Source organism: Plectropomus leopardus, chromosome 9 (assembly GCF_026936395.1).
Source record: "Plectropomus leopardus strain MGB_pleo_1.0 chromosome 9, ASM2693639v1, whole genome shotgun sequence".
Classification (NCBI taxonomy): Eukaryota; Metazoa; Chordata; class Actinopteri; order Perciformes; family Serranidae; genus Plectropomus; species Plectropomus leopardus.
Window position 1 is genome coordinate 1,107,501 of NC_142184.1, and position 18,211 is coordinate 1,125,711.

The 18,211-nt window shown below is 40.2% G+C and overlaps 2 protein-coding genes across 5 annotated transcripts in view; both read left to right on the plus strand.

The window, feature by feature from the left end:
- gripap1 (GRIP1 associated protein 1) overlaps nucleotides 1–13,745 on the plus strand; it is a 54,534-nt gene extending 40,789 nt beyond the window's left edge. For all 4 annotated transcript variants that reach the window (XM_088081563.1, XM_088081564.1, XM_088081565.1 and 1 more), the window contains 4 exons: nucleotides 471–587; nucleotides 1,453–1,546; nucleotides 8,856–9,028; nucleotides 11,175–13,745. In XM_088081563.1, coding sequence (XP_087937689.1) covers nucleotides 471–587; nucleotides 1,453–1,546; nucleotides 8,856–9,028; nucleotides 11,175–11,255 — 465 coding nt within the window. In that variant the 3' untranslated portion in view covers nucleotides 11,256–13,745. The remainder of the gene's footprint in view (nucleotides 1–470; nucleotides 588–1,452; nucleotides 1,547–8,855; nucleotides 9,029–11,174) is intronic.
- Nucleotides 13,746–17,560: 3,815 nt separating this feature from the next.
- The window catches only part of kcnd1 (potassium voltage-gated channel, Shal-related subfamily, member 1), a 92,065-nt gene continuing 91,414 nt past the window's right edge, over nucleotides 17,561–18,211 (plus strand). The window contains exon 1 of the mRNA XM_088081574.1: nucleotides 17,561–17,842. The gene's annotated coding sequence lies outside the window, so the exon portion shown is untranslated. The remainder of the gene's footprint in view (nucleotides 17,843–18,211) is intronic.

The window sequence follows — 18,211 nt, forward strand, 5'->3', positions numbered from 1 at the left end:
CACACACTGACATATCCCAGACTGTCAGCAGCTACACTCACACACTGACATATCCCAGACTGTCAGCAGCTACACTCACACACTGACATACCCCAGACTGTCAGCAGCTACACTCACACACTGAGCATGGAAGAAGAAAATCATATTAATGTTTAATATTTTCTAAAGCTTGATTTTCAAAAGCACATTTTGTGTGCAGAGCAGTATGAGTGTGAGTATTTGACACATACTTAGTGTGTAGTATATTGAAAATAAATGTTTTTTCATCTAAAAAGATAGTGGCATCAAGAAAAAAATGGCATTTAAAAGGTTAAAATTCTGAAAATTGATGAATATGTGTGTGTGTGAATGTGTGTTTGAGACATTAAAGCAGATAAATAAAGTTTTCTCTGTGTGCACGTGTGTGTGTGTGTGTGTGTGTGTGTGTGTGTGTGTGTGTGTGTGTGTGTGTGTGTGTGTGTGTGTGTCAGTCCGGAGGCGGCAGCCCTCAGTCTCAGCGTCCTGCTGAACTCTCTGACGATGAGGTTGGCGAGTTGTTCCAGCGGCTCGCCGAGGTCCAGCAGGAGAAATGGATGCTGGAGGAGAAGGTGAGGATCCTCGTCTCTGTCCTTCGTGTCTCTGTCCTTCGTGTCTCTGTCCTGCGTCTCTCTGTCCTGCGTCTCTCTGTCCTGCGCGTTTCTGTCCTGCGTGTCTCCGCTGCGATCACACCGTCAAATAAAACGTCCACAAAGTCAAACAAACCTTCAGCGTGCCGTCCTCCAACGGCTCCGTTCTGCTTGGTGGCGGTTTTAACGCTTCACTTGGTGCCTCGAGTCGACAGTCATGTCAACAATAAAAAGTTCAGCCTGTTTTTAGAAGGAGGTTTATGTTTTGAGATGCATTATTAATGTCCTCTGCAGCATTCAATATTTCTGCTGTTCCCACTGCGGGGTCAGGGCCCAGGTCTCTGCCGACGCTGCAATAATTCATCTGTCAGTCGATCGACACAATGTTTATGAACGCTTAAAGGAAAACGCTTCAGCTCGCTCTGCGTCGCTGCTGTGTGTGTGCAAATCATTCTTTTTTAAATCGTCTTAAACTTTAGTCTGAAAAATAACGTGGGCTCGTCCGACCGACGCGTTGTCGGCCTCCGGCAATACGAAGGAAGCCAAATAGTTGTGCGATGACACAGAGCTGGAGGAAAATCTGCAAAGTTTTCCTTTAATGTTAACATTTCGAAACATGGATCAACATCAGTTTTCTTATTCTGCGTTTACTTTCACAAACATTTAAACTTTGAAAATCTGAGCAAATTGGTTTGCTTTCTTTGAAAAATGTGGGGAAAAAGCAAAGAGCAACTTGAAATATTGCAGAAGAAATTAGCAGCTTTGAAAAACACTTTTCAAAAACACAGGAAAAAATGTCTTAAAACTATATTTATAATTTTCATCATTACATTTTAAATTACTTCAGGTGAAACATCTGGAAGTCAGCTGCTCGTCGATGGCTGAAGACATCTGCAGGAAGAGCGCCATCATAGAGACCTACGTGATGGACAGCCGCATAGGTAACACACACACACACACACACACACACACACACTCAGCCTGCAGCAAATACTACAGGTGAGATGTGAGTCCATACGCGATTCAAAGTGCGCATGTGCAGAAAAATCATCCATTACGGTCTGAGTGTTTTTACACTTAGAAGCAGTAATTGTTAGTATATTGTTTATTTTGGTAAAATATCAGTGTAGGTTAATACACTGAGAGAAAACAGGAGTAATATTTCAAAAGGCACAGACTCTCCTCACTGAGCGTTTCTTCTGTTTTACTATTGTTTGACATTTTTTACAGCATATGAGCTTCTACAGAATAATGTTTGGTTCATGTACAGGATGTAATTCTTTGGCTCTGAAAGTTATAAAAGTCATGTTAAAAAGACAATATAAAAACTTTCAGTTTCTGCTCGAGCATTCATTCTGAAAAAAAAAAAAACATTACCACAAATCCGCAGAAACACCAATAAAGTCTGATATGCTCAGACGCCCCCAAATATATTGCTATAAAAAAACTAAATAAAACAGCACATGCCTGCAGTGTTTAGGAAAATCATTTTTATAATTAAATTCTGTATCCATAATTTGTGGTTTAATTTGTAATTTATTAATTTTTAAAAAAAGGGAAAGTGTAAATTAATCCACATAAAAAAAAGTGTAAATGCACCGGCGTTAGCTGGAGAGCTAATTTTCATCGGTAGTCCCTCGTCTGATGTTAAAAGGCATCCTAAAAATAACAGGACTTAAAATGTTTAACACAAACACCATCGAACAAAAAGGCACAAAAAAGTCAAACATTTACAGTTAAGAATACACAACACAATTTAAGAAAATAAGTGGGTCAAACCTAAATCACAGATGTTGTAGGCACAGTATGAGTTCAGTCCTTTTTAAATCAGGTATCCATACAGCTGATTATATCCACCCCGTGACTGAATCTAATCCAGCAAGTAACCAGTATCATGTTCAATTTCCTACGTTTATAACAAACCAAATTTCATGAAAATCGGTTCAGAATTAAGCGAGTTACAGTCAGTTTGGTTTTCCAGCCTCTGTGTAACCTGTTGGTAACTGTGGTTTGTCCCTGTGGTGTAGCCGTAGTTTGCTGTCGCAGATGGCCGACCTTTCTGCACATGCACACATCGTACCGCGAACACACTCACTTCAGGCCTTAAAAAGGTTCGAGTCCTCACTGCTCTGTTCCTACGTAAATTATTTAGGACATTTTGTTTATTTTGTAAAAAATAATCATCAGATTCATTAAAATACACACTCAGGTTCACACAAAGTCTGCTGATCTAAAAACTAAATGTTAATAATAAAATAAGAGAAATAATGTGTATCCATCAGATCAGTGAAACACTAACAGACGGAGTCGTGTGGAAGCTTTCTGAGTCTTCAGTCTGAATTATTATATTTAACATTTAATCTCTCTGTTAAAACGTTTGGACTCTTTGTCTCTCGTGTGTCTCTGATGTTCACTGCTGCTATATTTAGCTGGAGAGTGTGTGTGAAGTGTTGCTTCACACACACTTCCTCAAACTATCAGCTGATCTATTTTACTCCTTACACCCTCCTCCTCTTCCTTCACTTCATCTCCTCTGCTTTATAATGACCCTCCCTACAGACATCCATGCTAGAATTTAAATCATGAACTGTGTAAAAAAGTAACATCAATAAGAAGAGCGCTGCATTTTTTTCTGGTTCTTAGCTTCATTTTAACAGCTTTTAATGATCATATTAAAATAATACTCTGCAGAAAAACAGTCAATAAGCTGAAGATAAACCCTAAACCAAACGAAGAGTGAAACATCTTTAATTAGAGGGTTCATATCTTATATTCCCTCAACGCCTTCATGATTTTACAGTGTGCAAGAAAACATGAAAAAAAAAAAAAAATATATATATATATATATATATATATATATATATATAAAAAGTAGGCCTATATTTTTGAACAAGCTATTTTCACCGAGCTTTCACTCCCTGAAAAACAGTCCTGTCCTGCATTACAAAAGTTAAAACAACTAAATCGCTAATAATTAACAATGGCCAAGCAAGCCGAGTTCCCAAGGGCTTAATGCTTGGGCCCATTTTATTCAACCTTTACATGCTTCTCTTCGAAATATTAGGATAAAACTACCGAAAAAAACAACCAAAATCCTTATTATACTGAACCTGAACTCTCGCCTCCCCTGAGTTAACATCACCACACCTGTCAAGTTAAAGTCAAGAGAGGAAATCTCATGTGAAAAAAGTTTGGAACCACTACTGTAGACAATAATGTAACGTATATACATGTGGAGTTCCCCAGGGCTCAATGCTTGGACCCATTTTATTCAACCTCCTCCGAGTTAATGTCAATACGGCTGTAGAGTTTAAGATAAAAGACGTATCCTTGTCCAAAAAGTTTGTAACAAGTGCTGGACCAAACCGATTGTAGATGGTACACACATGATAATAACTGATAGTCATTAATATTTAGACAAAAGCACTTGTTTTTTTAATCCAGTTTCTGTTTATTAATATAAAATTCAACAACAGTCACAGTCAGGTTCACATAACCGAAGTATGAATGTAAAACAGTTTGAGTTACCGTGTGTGAAATGTGCTGTACAAATAGTTACCTTTCCTCTATTTCTCTTCCCCTCCATCACCCTGTTTTCCTCTCCTCCTCATTTCTCTCCTGGTGTTTTCAATTTCATGTTTGACTGGTTTAATTCTCCTCTCTCTCTCTCCATCCCACTCCCATTAACACTGTAATAATGGTAAATCTAATGGGCAGTAAAACTGAGAGCTGCTGCTGCTGGACTCTGACTCTGACTCTGTGTGTGTGTGTGTGTGTGTGTGTGTGTGTGTGTGTAAATGAATATTTGATACTGCAGCTGTTTGAAAACGCTCACACGCACACACAGTTACATACATCCCGTGTTCATTTACATGTAGTTAAAACTTGAAAACCCGCCTGAGCGTGCCACTGTTATTTCAACCTGCTGCAGCGTTGCTAGGCAACAGTGTCAATCCGTGGGGAGCAGTTGGAGGTTTAGTGCCTTGCTTCAGGGCACGTCAGCAGCTCCCATTCAGATCCTTTACTGCAGTAAAACTACAAACACCAGGCTGTGAAAATACTCCACAACAAGTAAAAGTCCTGCATTTGAAACCTCACTGTAATGAAATTCTCATCAGTGAAATGTAGTCGAACTCGTAACAGTGAAAGTCAGTGTGTAGCGTTGAATGTTTTCAGTGTTTTCCTGTTCGATCCAGGATTCCTTTTCCAGCTGATCCAAGAGAGTTTGCAGAGAGTCTGCAGTTTGCGACACACGGCCTCTCGTCTGTTTACAGCTGGCTCTGTGTGTTGTCATGGTAACGTTGTACACAAACCAATTTGCCAACAGTTTGCAAAACGGGAATAAACGCATGCAGAAAATCCCTCATTTCTGGGAAGAAAAAAACACACCTGCTGTCAGGCATGAAAGATTTGGATATCAAGTTTTTGGACGAGCGAATATCACAGCAACGTTTGAAAAACCCAGTTTTCATGCAAAGAAGCAAAATGAAAAGCAGTTTTAGTTGTTCTGCTTTTCCACATTGTGACCTCATGGACGACATGTCGGTGCGTGTTAGTCAGAGTGTGCAGAGCTGCAGGTGGAATACTCATTTCCATTAGACGTGCAAGGTGCTTCACAGGAGTATTGTCTTTTTTTTAGAATAAGGGCAAAAACAGGAATAATTTGTGCCTGTAAAGATATTCAGTGTATCAGATTTGGGATGAGGATTACAGATGAACCAGCTGAAACTTCTCCTGGTCACAATTCCTTCAGTGTTCATTGTTCAGGAGGGTTTTAAGTGGGAGCTGAATTATCCACAGAGGTCTCTGCAAAACAAACAGAGCAGCTGATTAAAACTGGAGAAAACCTCCGAATAAAGATGGTTTTTAGGCGTTCTCGCCATGGAGAGGCTTCTCACTCATATCTGGAGCCGGTAGCTCCTTTCGTGCCCACCGTTCATATTTTCAGACGATGAGATGCTAAAACAAACACACCGAGCAGATTATATTCACTTTAAATCCTCCACACGGAGCTTCAAGCAGTCTGAGAGTCCATCACCGGTTTCATTTGGCCGTATCGATGTGGTTCTTTACGTTAAGTCACGTTCCTTCAGTGGAACCGTCCAGCTGTTCTCCAGCTGTGAGGCTGTAAACTGAGCTGCAGGTACACACAGTTACAGCTGTGAAATATTTACAGCACACACACACTCTGCACCGTCAGCATCCAGCCGCTCCTGCTTTTATATACATACAGCTACTGTGTGTGTGTGTGTGTGTGTGTGTGTGTGTGTGTGTGTGTGTGTGTGTGTGTGAGATGTAGTGCACCATAAAACCTCCTCTCTGCTTCCACATGATGATCAGTATCTCTTTTATTTCTTCTTCATGTGTTTTTTCTTTCTTTCAGTTCCTGTCTGTTTTATCTGCGTGTGTGTATTTGTGTGTCTGTGTGTCTGTGTGTGTGTGTGTGTGTGTGTGTGTGTGTGTGTGCTGCAGTCTGTTTTATGTCTTTGTTGTATGTTGTATGTGTTTTATACTGCTGACACACACACACACACACACACACACACACACACACAATTTCAATGTGTTTGTGTCTAATTTTATGACATCAGATGTGATGAACACGCCGCTGTGTGTGTGTGTGTGTGTGTGTGTGTGTGTGTGTGTGTGTGTGTGTGTGTGTGTGTCAGTGTGTGTTGGTCTGTGTGTGTGTAAAACATGTGTTTGGTAGTAAAACTGTCTCATTAACATCTGAGCTCCATAAACACACACACACACACACACACACACACACCTCCTCCTCCTCCTCTTCTCACTCATCTCCTCTCTCCTCATTTCCTCTCCTCTCTTGTCTCCTCTCTCCTTTTCTCTTTTTATCTTATTTTGTCTTCTCCTCTTTGTCCTCCTCTCCTTTTCTCCTCCCCTCACGTGTCCCCTCTTCTCTCCTGTCTCTCCTCTTCTTTGGTCTGTCCTCCTTTTCTTCTCTCTCTTGTCTCCTTTTCTCCTCCCATCTCACCTCCTCTCCCCACGTGTCTTATCTCCTCCTCTTGTATCCTCCTGCCATTCTTTTCTCATCTCTTCACTCGTCTCCTCCTCCTCTTTCCTGTCCCTTTCCTCTTGTCTTTTCTCCTCCCGTCTTGTCTCCTCTTCCCACTTACCTTATCTCCTCCTCTTCCCCCTATTCTTGTGTCCTCCTTTCTCCTCTCTTTGCTTGTCTCCCCCTCGTCCCTCCTGTCTCCCTTCCTCTTTATTCTTCTTTTCTCATCTCTGTTATCCCCCCGTCTTGTTTCCTCTCCCCACTTGTCTAGTCTCCTCCTCTTGTATCCTCCTCCTGTTTTCTTTTCTCTTTCTTTTGTTGTCTTTCTCGTCTCCTTTTGTCCTCTCTCCTTATTTCATCTCTCCTTTCCTAACTTCCCGTCTCTCTCCTCGTCTACTCTTCTCTTTTTTCTCCTCCTCATTTTTCTTCTTCTCTCCTCTCCATCATTTTTGTCTTTCTACCCTCCTTTTTTCTTTTCTTGTTTCCTCCTCTCTTCCCTTGTCACCTCCTCTGTTCTTCTGTTTCGTTATCTCCTCTCTTATCTTGTCTCTTCTCCTCACTTGTCTTTTCTCCTCCTCTTCTCCATCCCCATCTGTCCTCTTTTTTCTCCTGTCCTCACTTCTTTCTCCTCTTTTCTCCTCTCTTGTCTCTTGCCTCTTGTCTCCTAACTCCCTTTTTGCCTCTTGTCCTGACTTGTCTTATCTCTTTTTGTCTCCTCTCTCCTCATTTCAACTTTTCTCTGCTAACTCCTCATTTCCTCTCCTCTTTTATCTCCTCGTCTCCTTCCTCGTCCTCTCTTTTTCCTCCTCTCTCCTTAATTGTTTACTCCTCTTTTTTTCTCCCTTGTTTCCTCCTTCCTTGTCTTGTTCATAAACATTTCCTTCCTGGTGTTGAGATAAAAACGAACCAATCATCCGTCTGAATTTAAATCAACGTCTCCCTGAGATTAATCCCCTCAGCTCGCCTGTCAGGTGCTGGACTAATCCCCTCAGCTCGTCTGTCAGGCGTGAGGCTCCTGAGGAGCACCGACGCGTCCGTTTACTGTCAGGAAACATCGCGCTGCTCATCTCATTACAGCAGGAGGTCACGGCCTTCGTGTAAATATGGATTATTGTTACAGCTGCAGCGTCACAGCCTGCTCACAACGTGGCCAAAAGTATGTGGACAGATGGACACATTTTTAGACTCTGAGTCCGCTGCACCGGATCGTAAAAAGTCAGCACACTTTCATTAAAAATAACAAAAGCTTTTTTCTTTTTACATCTAACCCTTTAGGGTCGGCTTTAATATCACACACTCGAGTTTCCCTGCAAACAAAACGCGCTTTTCAGAATCAAGCTTTAAAAGATATTACACATTTATATGAGTTTTGACTCATTTGAGTTCATATTTTGACCATCAGTCCTAATCATAAATGTCAAATATTCATTCATTTTTAACATTTTTACCCTTTAAATGCCAGGTTTTTGTCATGATGCCACTATGTTTTTAGATAAAAAAAAAGACAAACACAAAAACGTAATTGTTTTCAATATACTACATGCTGAGCAGATTTATTTATTTTGTTTTATTTTATTGCTGCTGACAGTCTGTCAATAATTAGCAGTTACATTGATTTTGATAGTGCACCTAGTGGAAATTTTATATTTAAATTATTCTAAAATATTGTATTTTGTATATTTCTAGTTTTTTGGGTCATTTCCTTTTTTAAATTTATTTATTTATTTTTTTACTAATTTTCAGATCATTTTCTCTTTCTTTTTACTTCTATTTTTCCATTTTCTGTGTCATTTTTTACCCCTTACTCACTGTTTTCTTTCAATGTTTTTGAATGAAATCAAGCCAATTTGTCTCAAAGGGTTAAATCAGTGTTCTCACCATGAAGCCATCAGAACGTCTGCAGGTGCCGGAGACCGAAAATCTGCCTCAGTCTGCGTGTTCAGTCGCTGTTCTGTGGGGTTTTTGGTTTTGTTTGCTCTCTGTAAAGGAGCCTTAAAAGAGCCGCTGCTGTCAGTAAAACACATTTTAAACACGCTGACGTCATGGATGTGTTACAGGTTGACGTGAAGGAGGCGACGTCTGCAGAAACACTCTGCAGCTGTTCGGTGGAGTTTAATCCACAGTGACGTTTTACCGTCTGACAGCAGAGACCAGCTGGTTTCTCTCAGAGGAAACAGAGTCCTATCGATTCACTTCATCCCGTCACTAACCCCCCCCCCCTCTCGTCTCCTCAGACGTGTCGGGCAGTGCGGTCGGGGGTCACGGAGGCTCTCTTGGGGACAGAGGAGGTCTGGGTTCAGTCCTCAGAGATCTGGTCAAACCGGGAGATGAGAACTTGAGAGAGATGAACAAGAAGCTGCAGAACATGTTGGAGGAGCAGCTGACCAAGAACATGCACCTGCAGAAGGTAACACACACACACACACACCTGCATACGCGCACGCACACACACACACACACACACACACACACATCTGCACACACACCTGCATACGCACACAGATGCACACATACACACAAACCTGTACACACACCTGCATACGCACAAACACACACACACACACACACCTGCGCACACATGCACACACACAAAAACCTGCAAACACTCACAGCCACATGAATGCACACATCTTCATATGCGCACACACACACGCGCAAATCATGCACACACTTACCCGTTCACACACACATACACACCTGCACATGAACACACACGTACACACAGTCTGTATTGAGTTAATTTTTTTGGACTGAAAATATTCAACACACACACACACACACACACACACACACACACAGTAACCTTCACTGTGGTGTCACTGCATCACAGGATTTCTGGGTAATGGAGTTTTCCTGTCGGCCGTGTAGCTCACCACTGCTGGACAAATGGTTACATAACTTTAAATTGGGGGCCAACTGTTCCCATGACGATGGAACCGCTTCAAACATGCCGAATGTGTGTGTGTGTGTGTGTGTGTGTGTGTGTGTGAGTGTGTGAGTGAGGCAGGGATATAGTTGGGTCTTGAGGAGTGTGTAGGAGGAGGATGGATCGCCCAGAGGGAGGCCCGGGTTACACACACACACACACACACACACACACACACACACACACACACACACACACACACACACACACACACGGTCTGCAGTCACCTTGACAGAGGAGACCGCTTCCTGTTTTCTCTGCTGTTGAAAACCGATGATCAGAAGTGAAAGGGTTAATAACTGGAGGAGAGAGCAGACCGACAGATTCAGATTCACCCCAAAATCTCACCGCTTCCTCTTTGGTCCACGCTGAACTCGTTTCCCAAATTCCATAAAAATCCGATCAAAGTTTTTCTGTTTCCTGCTGACGAACAAACACACTGATGAAAACCAAAAACGTAACTTTATTCATACAAGAACGAAACTTTATTTATACAAACATGAGTGACGTGTGCGAACTGTTTGCAGTCGGACATTAACGTGTTTTCCCGCATTCATCATTTTATTTATCTCTCCGTCAGCACTTTGTACAAACATTTTGTTTTCTTTATATTCTACTTGTCATTTTATATTTTTAAATTGCTTCTATGTTTTTATCTCAGAACCGTTCGGAGTTAAAGTTACGATTTTCATTGCTCCTCCGTGTTCATTTTTTTGCACCAAACCTCAGAGTCAGATTTGTTTTGTGTGTAAATGTGCTCAGAAACAAAACCTGATTCTGACAAAATCTGCAGCTGCGTCTGACTGTTCGCAGAGCTCGAGTAAATAAAAAATATACCGAAAAATTATACAGAAATATTTCAAACGTTAAAAAAAGAAAGAATAAGAGCTGTTATTGTGACGTGGTTTACAGGAGGAAATGAAGCAAATAAAATGAAGCATTGAAATAATAAAACAGTGATATTAAATGTAAATTTTCCAAAAATGTGGATTGTTTTTATTTTTTCGGGCTGAATTTAGGATTTGATGCTCGATTTTGATCACATTTGCTGCGTTTCTCTGCAGCACCGTCCTGCTCTGTCAGGCCCGAGGCTGCGGCGTGTTTTACATCATGGAAATGTTGCGGGCTGCTGCGTCGCGTCGCTCGTCCGTCACAACAACGAGTTCAGTCTGACGTCCTAAAATGTCTCGCTCATTTCCCCCAAACGTCCAAAACAAAGATATTCAGTTACTGAGATAAAAAAAACAGAAAAAAACTGCAACCAGACTGATCTTTAACAGGATTTTATGTCATGAACTGGATTTTGGGGTTTGGGACTGTTTGTCAGAGACAGCGAGACATTTTAAGACATTTTTGACTTTTTGGACTTTTTTAGAGACCTCAGGGCCGCTGTGACATCACACACTCGTATCTGCACACGTGCTTTTCAAAACCAGGTTTTAAAGGATGTTACACATTCATATTATTTTCTGCTTTTATTGAGTTAATTTTTAACCAACATCAGTCCGGATCACGAATATCAAATATTCAGAATTCTTTAGAATTTTAACCCTTTAAATACCAGGTTTTTGTCATGATGCCACTATGTTTTTAGATGATGTCTTTGTCTTTGTCTCTGTCTCTGTAGGACCTGGAGGTTTTATCCCAGGAATTAGTCCGTCTCAGTAAAGAGAGCAGTCCTGGCGGCAGTGCAGCCGGGTCAGGATGAGACTGTCACCTGGATCCATCCGTCCATTCCCTCCCTTCTCACTACGTTATTCACCTCAGCTGGAAGGTGTGGGCTGGGCTCAGACTAACACCTAGAAACAGGTGTCAAAGTTTCTTCCTCTTTCCATTCCCTGCATTCATGACCTCAGACCTTTGTGGGCTCCATCTACTATCTGGAGCTGCCACCATCTTTGTCTGCCTGCTGGGCCACGGCAAAACGCTGGTATCTGCAGTTTCTCACTGAAAAGAGAAAACTCGACACCAGAGGGAATGGAAAGGTTTGGCTCAGCTCTTTTATGTTGCTGTTGAATGTACTGTAATTAGACTGCACCACTCAGCTCCTTTGAGTCCTGGCTACAACCTGGAAAACATTGTAACAGACTTATGATTTGTAATGTAACTGACTGTAAACCCTTACTGTCACGGCTTCTGTGTCTGTCTCTTGGGTCCTGGCTATGTCCTGGAATACACATGCCTGGTAACTGAATGAATGAGTCCATTTATTGGTTTCTATGTGCAGTAATTCTGTTGTGATCTGGCTACTTCCTGAGCTTCCTGTCTGCAACAGAATACTCCCCGGGGTCGGTCTATGACCTGGATCATAGGAGAAGTTCTTAAAAATAGAAGTTTGACTTAAAACACAATGACTTCCCCGAGCTTTTAGCCAAATCTCATGGCCTTCATCATTTTGTTTTCCTTCCATTAGCCCTTTGAAACCCGGACCGACATCAGTTTCCTTGTTGCTGCGTTCAGACACCTTTCACAAGCTTTTTAACCCTTTGAAACCAAATAGATTTGATTGGGAAAAAAATACAGGAAAAAGGCAACAGCTTACTTGGCCAGAAAAGTCCCAGAAATTTTAAGAAATTGGTAAAAGATGACAAAAAATTTTCTTTGTTGTTGTTTTTTACTTTTTCTTATTTTCAGGTCATTTTTTTGTAATATTTTTACTCATTTCCTGCTTATTTTTGGGATGTCTCGAAAAGTTGTTAGTTGCCTTCTTGCTGTCTTTTTGAAAGAAATCAAACCGATGTTTTAAAGGGTTGATGGATGTTTTCTTCTGTTTGTGTCGGGCTGTGGTTACTTCCTGGAAGTCCAGTTTTTGCAGCCTGTTGTGCAGCGATGTGGGGATTTCAAGTGATTCAGACTATTTGCTGGATTTTAATAACTGTCATTATTCTCATCTGTATATTGTATTTATGGCTCCTTAATCGGGGGCTTTTATTCAAAAGACAATTTCATGAATTCATGAGTTTATTTGAAATTCTTTAAAAAGAAAAATGTATGAAAATAGGAAACAAATTTTAGATTTAAACATCAAGTCTGTTTCAGATGAGAACAAAAATATAGTCAAAAAAATTTAAAGTTAACAGCTGCTTTAAAGAAGAAACCTATTTCTTTTCCCTTTTGGAGTAGAAGTCTTGTCGTTGCCTTCACATCCTCGTTTAGTTCATCCTGGGAAGCAAAATGGCTCAATGAAAAAGATTGGCTCTGCTTTTCATCTTTTTCTTATATTTACTCTTTTTATCTCCAGGGCTGTGTCTATTTCTTGAATCACATGGACTTTCATTTGTCTTGCACTATTATGTTTTGCATATGACTTATTTCTATCCCTACTTGGGGACACCAAATGGTGCAGAAAAACAAGTGTACCTGTCGGCTTTGGCTGCAACTTTTCTGTCGGGCTGGGTCTACTTCCTGCTTTAAACAGCATATCTGATTATTATTTTTAATGTATTTTCAAATCTGTTTCTGTGATTCTGTGAGAAAATGAATGAAGTTTAACTCCGTGACAGGAAGTGGAACACAAGCACTTCCTGTCTGCTCTGCCTTTGTTTCTTCTCTTGGAAATTTTTTTGTGTTTTTTGCTACACGGTCCCTGACTATGTCCTGGACTGAACCTGTGGTACAGGCTGCTTCTGGTGACCGGGATCTGACTATATCCTGGACATTAACGCTTGTGTCAGGCTGTGTGTTTAACGCTGTAACTGCCTGTATATTTCTGCTTCATTTTTGTTTGTAATAACTGTAAAAAAAAATAGAGAAACACTTCAGTCTGATGTGAAGACTTTAAAATCTGAGAGAAAACTTGTTTACGGTGCAGCTTTCACTCCAAACTTAACGGCATTATTACACATTTAAACGATGCGTAAAGAGCAGTAACTGTTAAAAATATCAACTGGAGACGTAAGAGTGTGAAACTTAAATGTCATTTCAAAGATTAAACATCTGAGTCGGTCGAGCTGCACTGAAAACACGCTGATGTTTTCTCTCTCAGACTGACTGAGCGGGATCGGTCTATGTGCTGGGCAGTGACTTGGCCTGTTGCTTTGTTTTGTTTGTACTGTTGAAATCTGTATATATCTACACGCTGTGATATGACTTCTAACTGTATGAAGAATCAACTGATGTATTTATGACACTGATGATGATCATGACGCTAATTATTGTAACATCGAGGAAATATCATAAAATATTGTCTGGAGACGAAGACCACGTGTCTGTGTTTTGTTTTGTTTTTCGTCTTGTGCTGTGTGTGAATCAGGTTTATACTTTTTTAAAATCGACAAAATGATGAATCAGGCTTATAGCTGCATTTGTGCTGGAAAAAAAGGGGAAAAAAAGCCATGCATACGGGCCGAGGATGGTTTAACCCTTTAAAACATTTAGAAAGTTACAAAAAAGTAGCTAAAATTAAGCAATAATAATAAAAATATTATAATTATTATTATTAAGAAAAAAAGAAATAAGCTAAAAAAAAAAAAAGGTGCTACAATGAAAAAAATATAATGAAATTCTGTAACATGATTTTTAATGTATAACAATAAAACATTCTGGAAATGTGTTCTATTTTTAAAAATGTATTAATAATAATAATAATAATAATAATAAAGGTTAAAAACAAACAAAAAATTACCCAAAAATGTGCTAAAATGGAAAAACTGTCTTTTTTCCTTTAGCATAATATTAAATGTATCAGTATAATTATTATTAAAAATAGGTTTCTGGGCATTTTCCCTTTTTTCTTTTAAATTTTACCCTTTAAAAAAATGTTCCTGTCTTTTTCTTGTCACCTTTTACTGATTTCATACAATTTGTGAGACATTTCTTGCTAAGTTGCTCACTTTCACCCAATGCCTTCAAAATACTTTAAACTAACCTGCTCGGCCTTCAAAGGGTTAAAACAACGTCAGCAGAAATGACCCCGAATAAATCGTGACTGTGTCGGCTCGGTCTACATCCTGGACTTCATGTTTGAAGACATTTCTGTTTTCCATCAAACTGTTAAAATCGGCTGAAAACTGAGTGAAGTTTGGTTGTTTTGTTCTCTGCAGGTGACGCTCTATCAGCTCTGCAGACAGGACTCCGCCCCCTCCACCCTACCCACAATCCTCTCTGTCTCCGCTGATAATACGTCCATGATTAAAACTTTCAGTAAAGTTTGGTGATGGAGGTCGAGCTCGGGGCTCTCAGCGGGGGAGACGCCGCCTCGCTCACTCGCCGCTAATTAGCTGTCCGGCACTTCCTGTCCCGCAGAGAGAGAGACAGATTAGAGAGGTGACCGCTCGCTGCCGGCGGGGTCCGCCTTAACGAGATAGCGTCTGATTGGCCAGGCCGGGGTTAATTGAAGGGGAGGAAGCTGATGAGGAGTTCTTACAAATGTGGATTTAATTAAAAGAAGATCTCAGAGGGAGGCTGGCTGTCCATCTGTCCATCTGTCCATCTGTCTCTCTGTCTGTCCATCTGTCTCTCTGTCTGTCCATCTGTCCATCTGTCTCTCTGTCTCTCTGTCTGTCCATCTGTCCATCTGTCTCTCTGTCTGTCCATCTGTCTCTCTGTCTGTCCATCTGTCCATCTGTCTCTCTGTCTGTCCATCTGTCTCTCTGTCTGTCCGTCTGTCCATCTGTCTCTCTGTCTGTCCATCTGTCTCTCTGTCTGTCCATCTGTCTCTCTGTCTGTCCATCTGTCTCTCTGTCTGTCCATTTGTCCATCTGTCCGTCTGTCTCTCTGTCTGTCCATCTGTCCATCTGTCCATCTGTCTCTCTGTCTGTCCATTTGTCCATCTGTCCGTCTGTCTCTCTGTCTGTCCATTTGTCTCTCTGTCTGTCCATCTGTCCATCTGTCTGTCTGTCTGTCTGTCTGTCCATCTGTCCATCTGTCCATCTGTCTCTCTGTCTGTCCATTTGTCCATCTGTTTGTGTTTCTGTCTTTAAGTATTTGAAGTGAAGTTAATAAGAAATGTTCCACAAACTGTGAGAAATTAGTACATTTAGAAAATCATGTTTTAAAAAAAGCTGGGGGGGAAATGTATTGGTAATAAAGAAATATGCAGGATTTTTTTTCTAATTATGATACTCAAATATTTATTTATTTTTTTAAAAACTTTTGTTAGCTTCTGGTTATATACATTCATACATACATATATATATATATATATATATATATATATATATATATATATTCATTTTTTACACTAATTTTAAGGTTTTTTAATTTTAATTAATTTTTTAATCTGATTTGTTGACATTTATGTGTCATTTCTTCTTTTGCTGCTCAGGGTTTTGAAAGAAATTCAGCCCATTTGATCTGGTTTCAAAAAGTTAAAGAAAACATCCTTTGAAGGCAATTTTGCCATTTTATTTTCTCTTTTCTCTCTTTTTTGTCAACAAACAGATTTCTTGCTATTTTTTTTGGTGATTTTGTGTCTGATGTGTTTGCGGGTCTCAGAGAGCTCAGTATCAGATGGCAACACACACACAGACACACACACACACACACACACACACACACACACACAGTGAGCTGGTCCTGCAGACAGCAGCAGATATCATCTCGTCATGCTTGTTCTATAATTAAACTGTCGTCCTCGCGATCAAACTGCAGCTGCACGAGACACACAACGCCCAGCTTCCTGTTCCACCAGCTACTGTTACACACCCACACACACACACACACAAACACCCACCCACACACACACACACACACCCACACACACACACCCACCCACACACACACACACACCCACACACCCCCACCCACACACACACACACACCCACACACACACACACACACCCACACACACACACACACCCACACACACACACACACACACACACACACACACACACACACACACACACACACACACACACACACACACAGAGGGGATATTCTGTGGACAGTCCTGCAGTCAGCAGCATGTTCTCTGTTTAAAGTGTTCTCTGTCACAGATTTAGACAAAAATATCTGATGACTTTTAGATCTTTAACCGGTGCTGTCTGCACGCACTCCACGCAAATACTGTATTTACTGTTTTCACGAGTTATGGCCCTCCAAAAACGTAACTCTGACTGAGAAATGGGAAATTTCCATGATACCCTAGTTGCCGAGTTATGACGTTTACATGACGTTTCAGGGCAGCAGAAATGGTTAAAAGCATGGAAACAGGTCAACAATGAATTTTTGTCCAGTCCATGGTTTTCGTAATAATAATAATAATAATAATAATAATAATAATAATAATAATAATGAAGGTTAAAAACAAACAAAAAATTACCCAAAAAGTGTTAAAATGGAAATAAAGTTCCCAGTGTTAGATGTATAAGTATAAGAATTATAAATGTTATATATATTTAAAAATGTTTTACTATTTCTTTTACTAATTTGTTTATTTTTTAAAATTGGTGAAACATTGGCAAGTCACTTTTAAAACAATACCAACCTGCCCGGGCTTTTAATAATCATCGCAACCAAAACAACAACAACAACAATAATGCTGATGATAATAATAATAGTAATAATTATAATAATAATAGTAACAATAATAAATGTTGTGGAGGCCAGGCTTAAGTGGATAGGGAAAAGTGGGCACAATTGTTTAATGTCATCTGTCTAATCAAATAATGGAAATATTACAGTGAAGTACAAGCCAATTTTAGCTTCTTATTCCCTTTAAATAAGCATAAATGTATCAATGCCCTTTTATTGGATTCATTTTTTTGTTGTCTTTTGCCTTGTTTGCAGTTGTAATATTTCAATATCTTAAATGTTTGTTTGTTTGTTTGTTTTTTTTTTACTATTTTTTTCTATGTATATGTTTTTTAATCATAAGCACATTGAGTCTATCCTTTGACATTTGCTATATAAATAGATATGAACACATTTGAATTTCGCCTCCCTCTTTTCAGTCCTGAGTGTCTTTATTTCAGTGAAACAGCGCCCCCTGGCCTCTGAGCGCCGGTGACCGTCTACAGGCTGCGGTGAGAAGTGGTACTGCAGCCGGATGGTTGATCACGTGATCAGCACAGGTGAGGGGTTAACCTTTGATTAAGAACCGGTCCGCCGTGTACCTGCTGCCCCAAACAGGGGTCGACTGGAGGAAACAAACGAGGGTATTTTGGCGCTGTTGTGACGTCACAGCGAAGAAGAAAGTTTGTGGAAAGTAATTTTAACGAGACTTCCGGTCGCGGCAGCTAACTGTTGCTAAAAACATTAGCTCCGTGTTAGCTAGCGAACAGAGTGTCAACAACCGGACTAAACCTGAAGATTTGGACATTAAAAGCACTCAAACTCCACCGAGACAGAAGGTAGGACTTTAACAATAACCCGCCGTCTGTCTGTCTGTGTCTCTGTCTGTCTGTGTGTCTCCGTCAGACAGAGACAGTCATGGAAAACCTGGAAAAGTCATGGAATCTGCAAAGAGCAATTTCCAAGCCTTTTGTGTTTTTAAGCTAACTGGATCCTGGAGGATTCATTGTTTTGTTTCTGGCTGTGATAAATGGTGTCATTTTGTGTTTTTGGTTAAGATTTTCTCTTAAAAAAACAATAACCCCAATGAGAAGGATGAAAAGAAAAAAAATCACCATTTTATTTAAATTAAAAATGAAAAAAAATAATTTTAAAAACAAGTCATTTTAAAAAAGCACCCCCCCCCCCACACACACACACACACACTT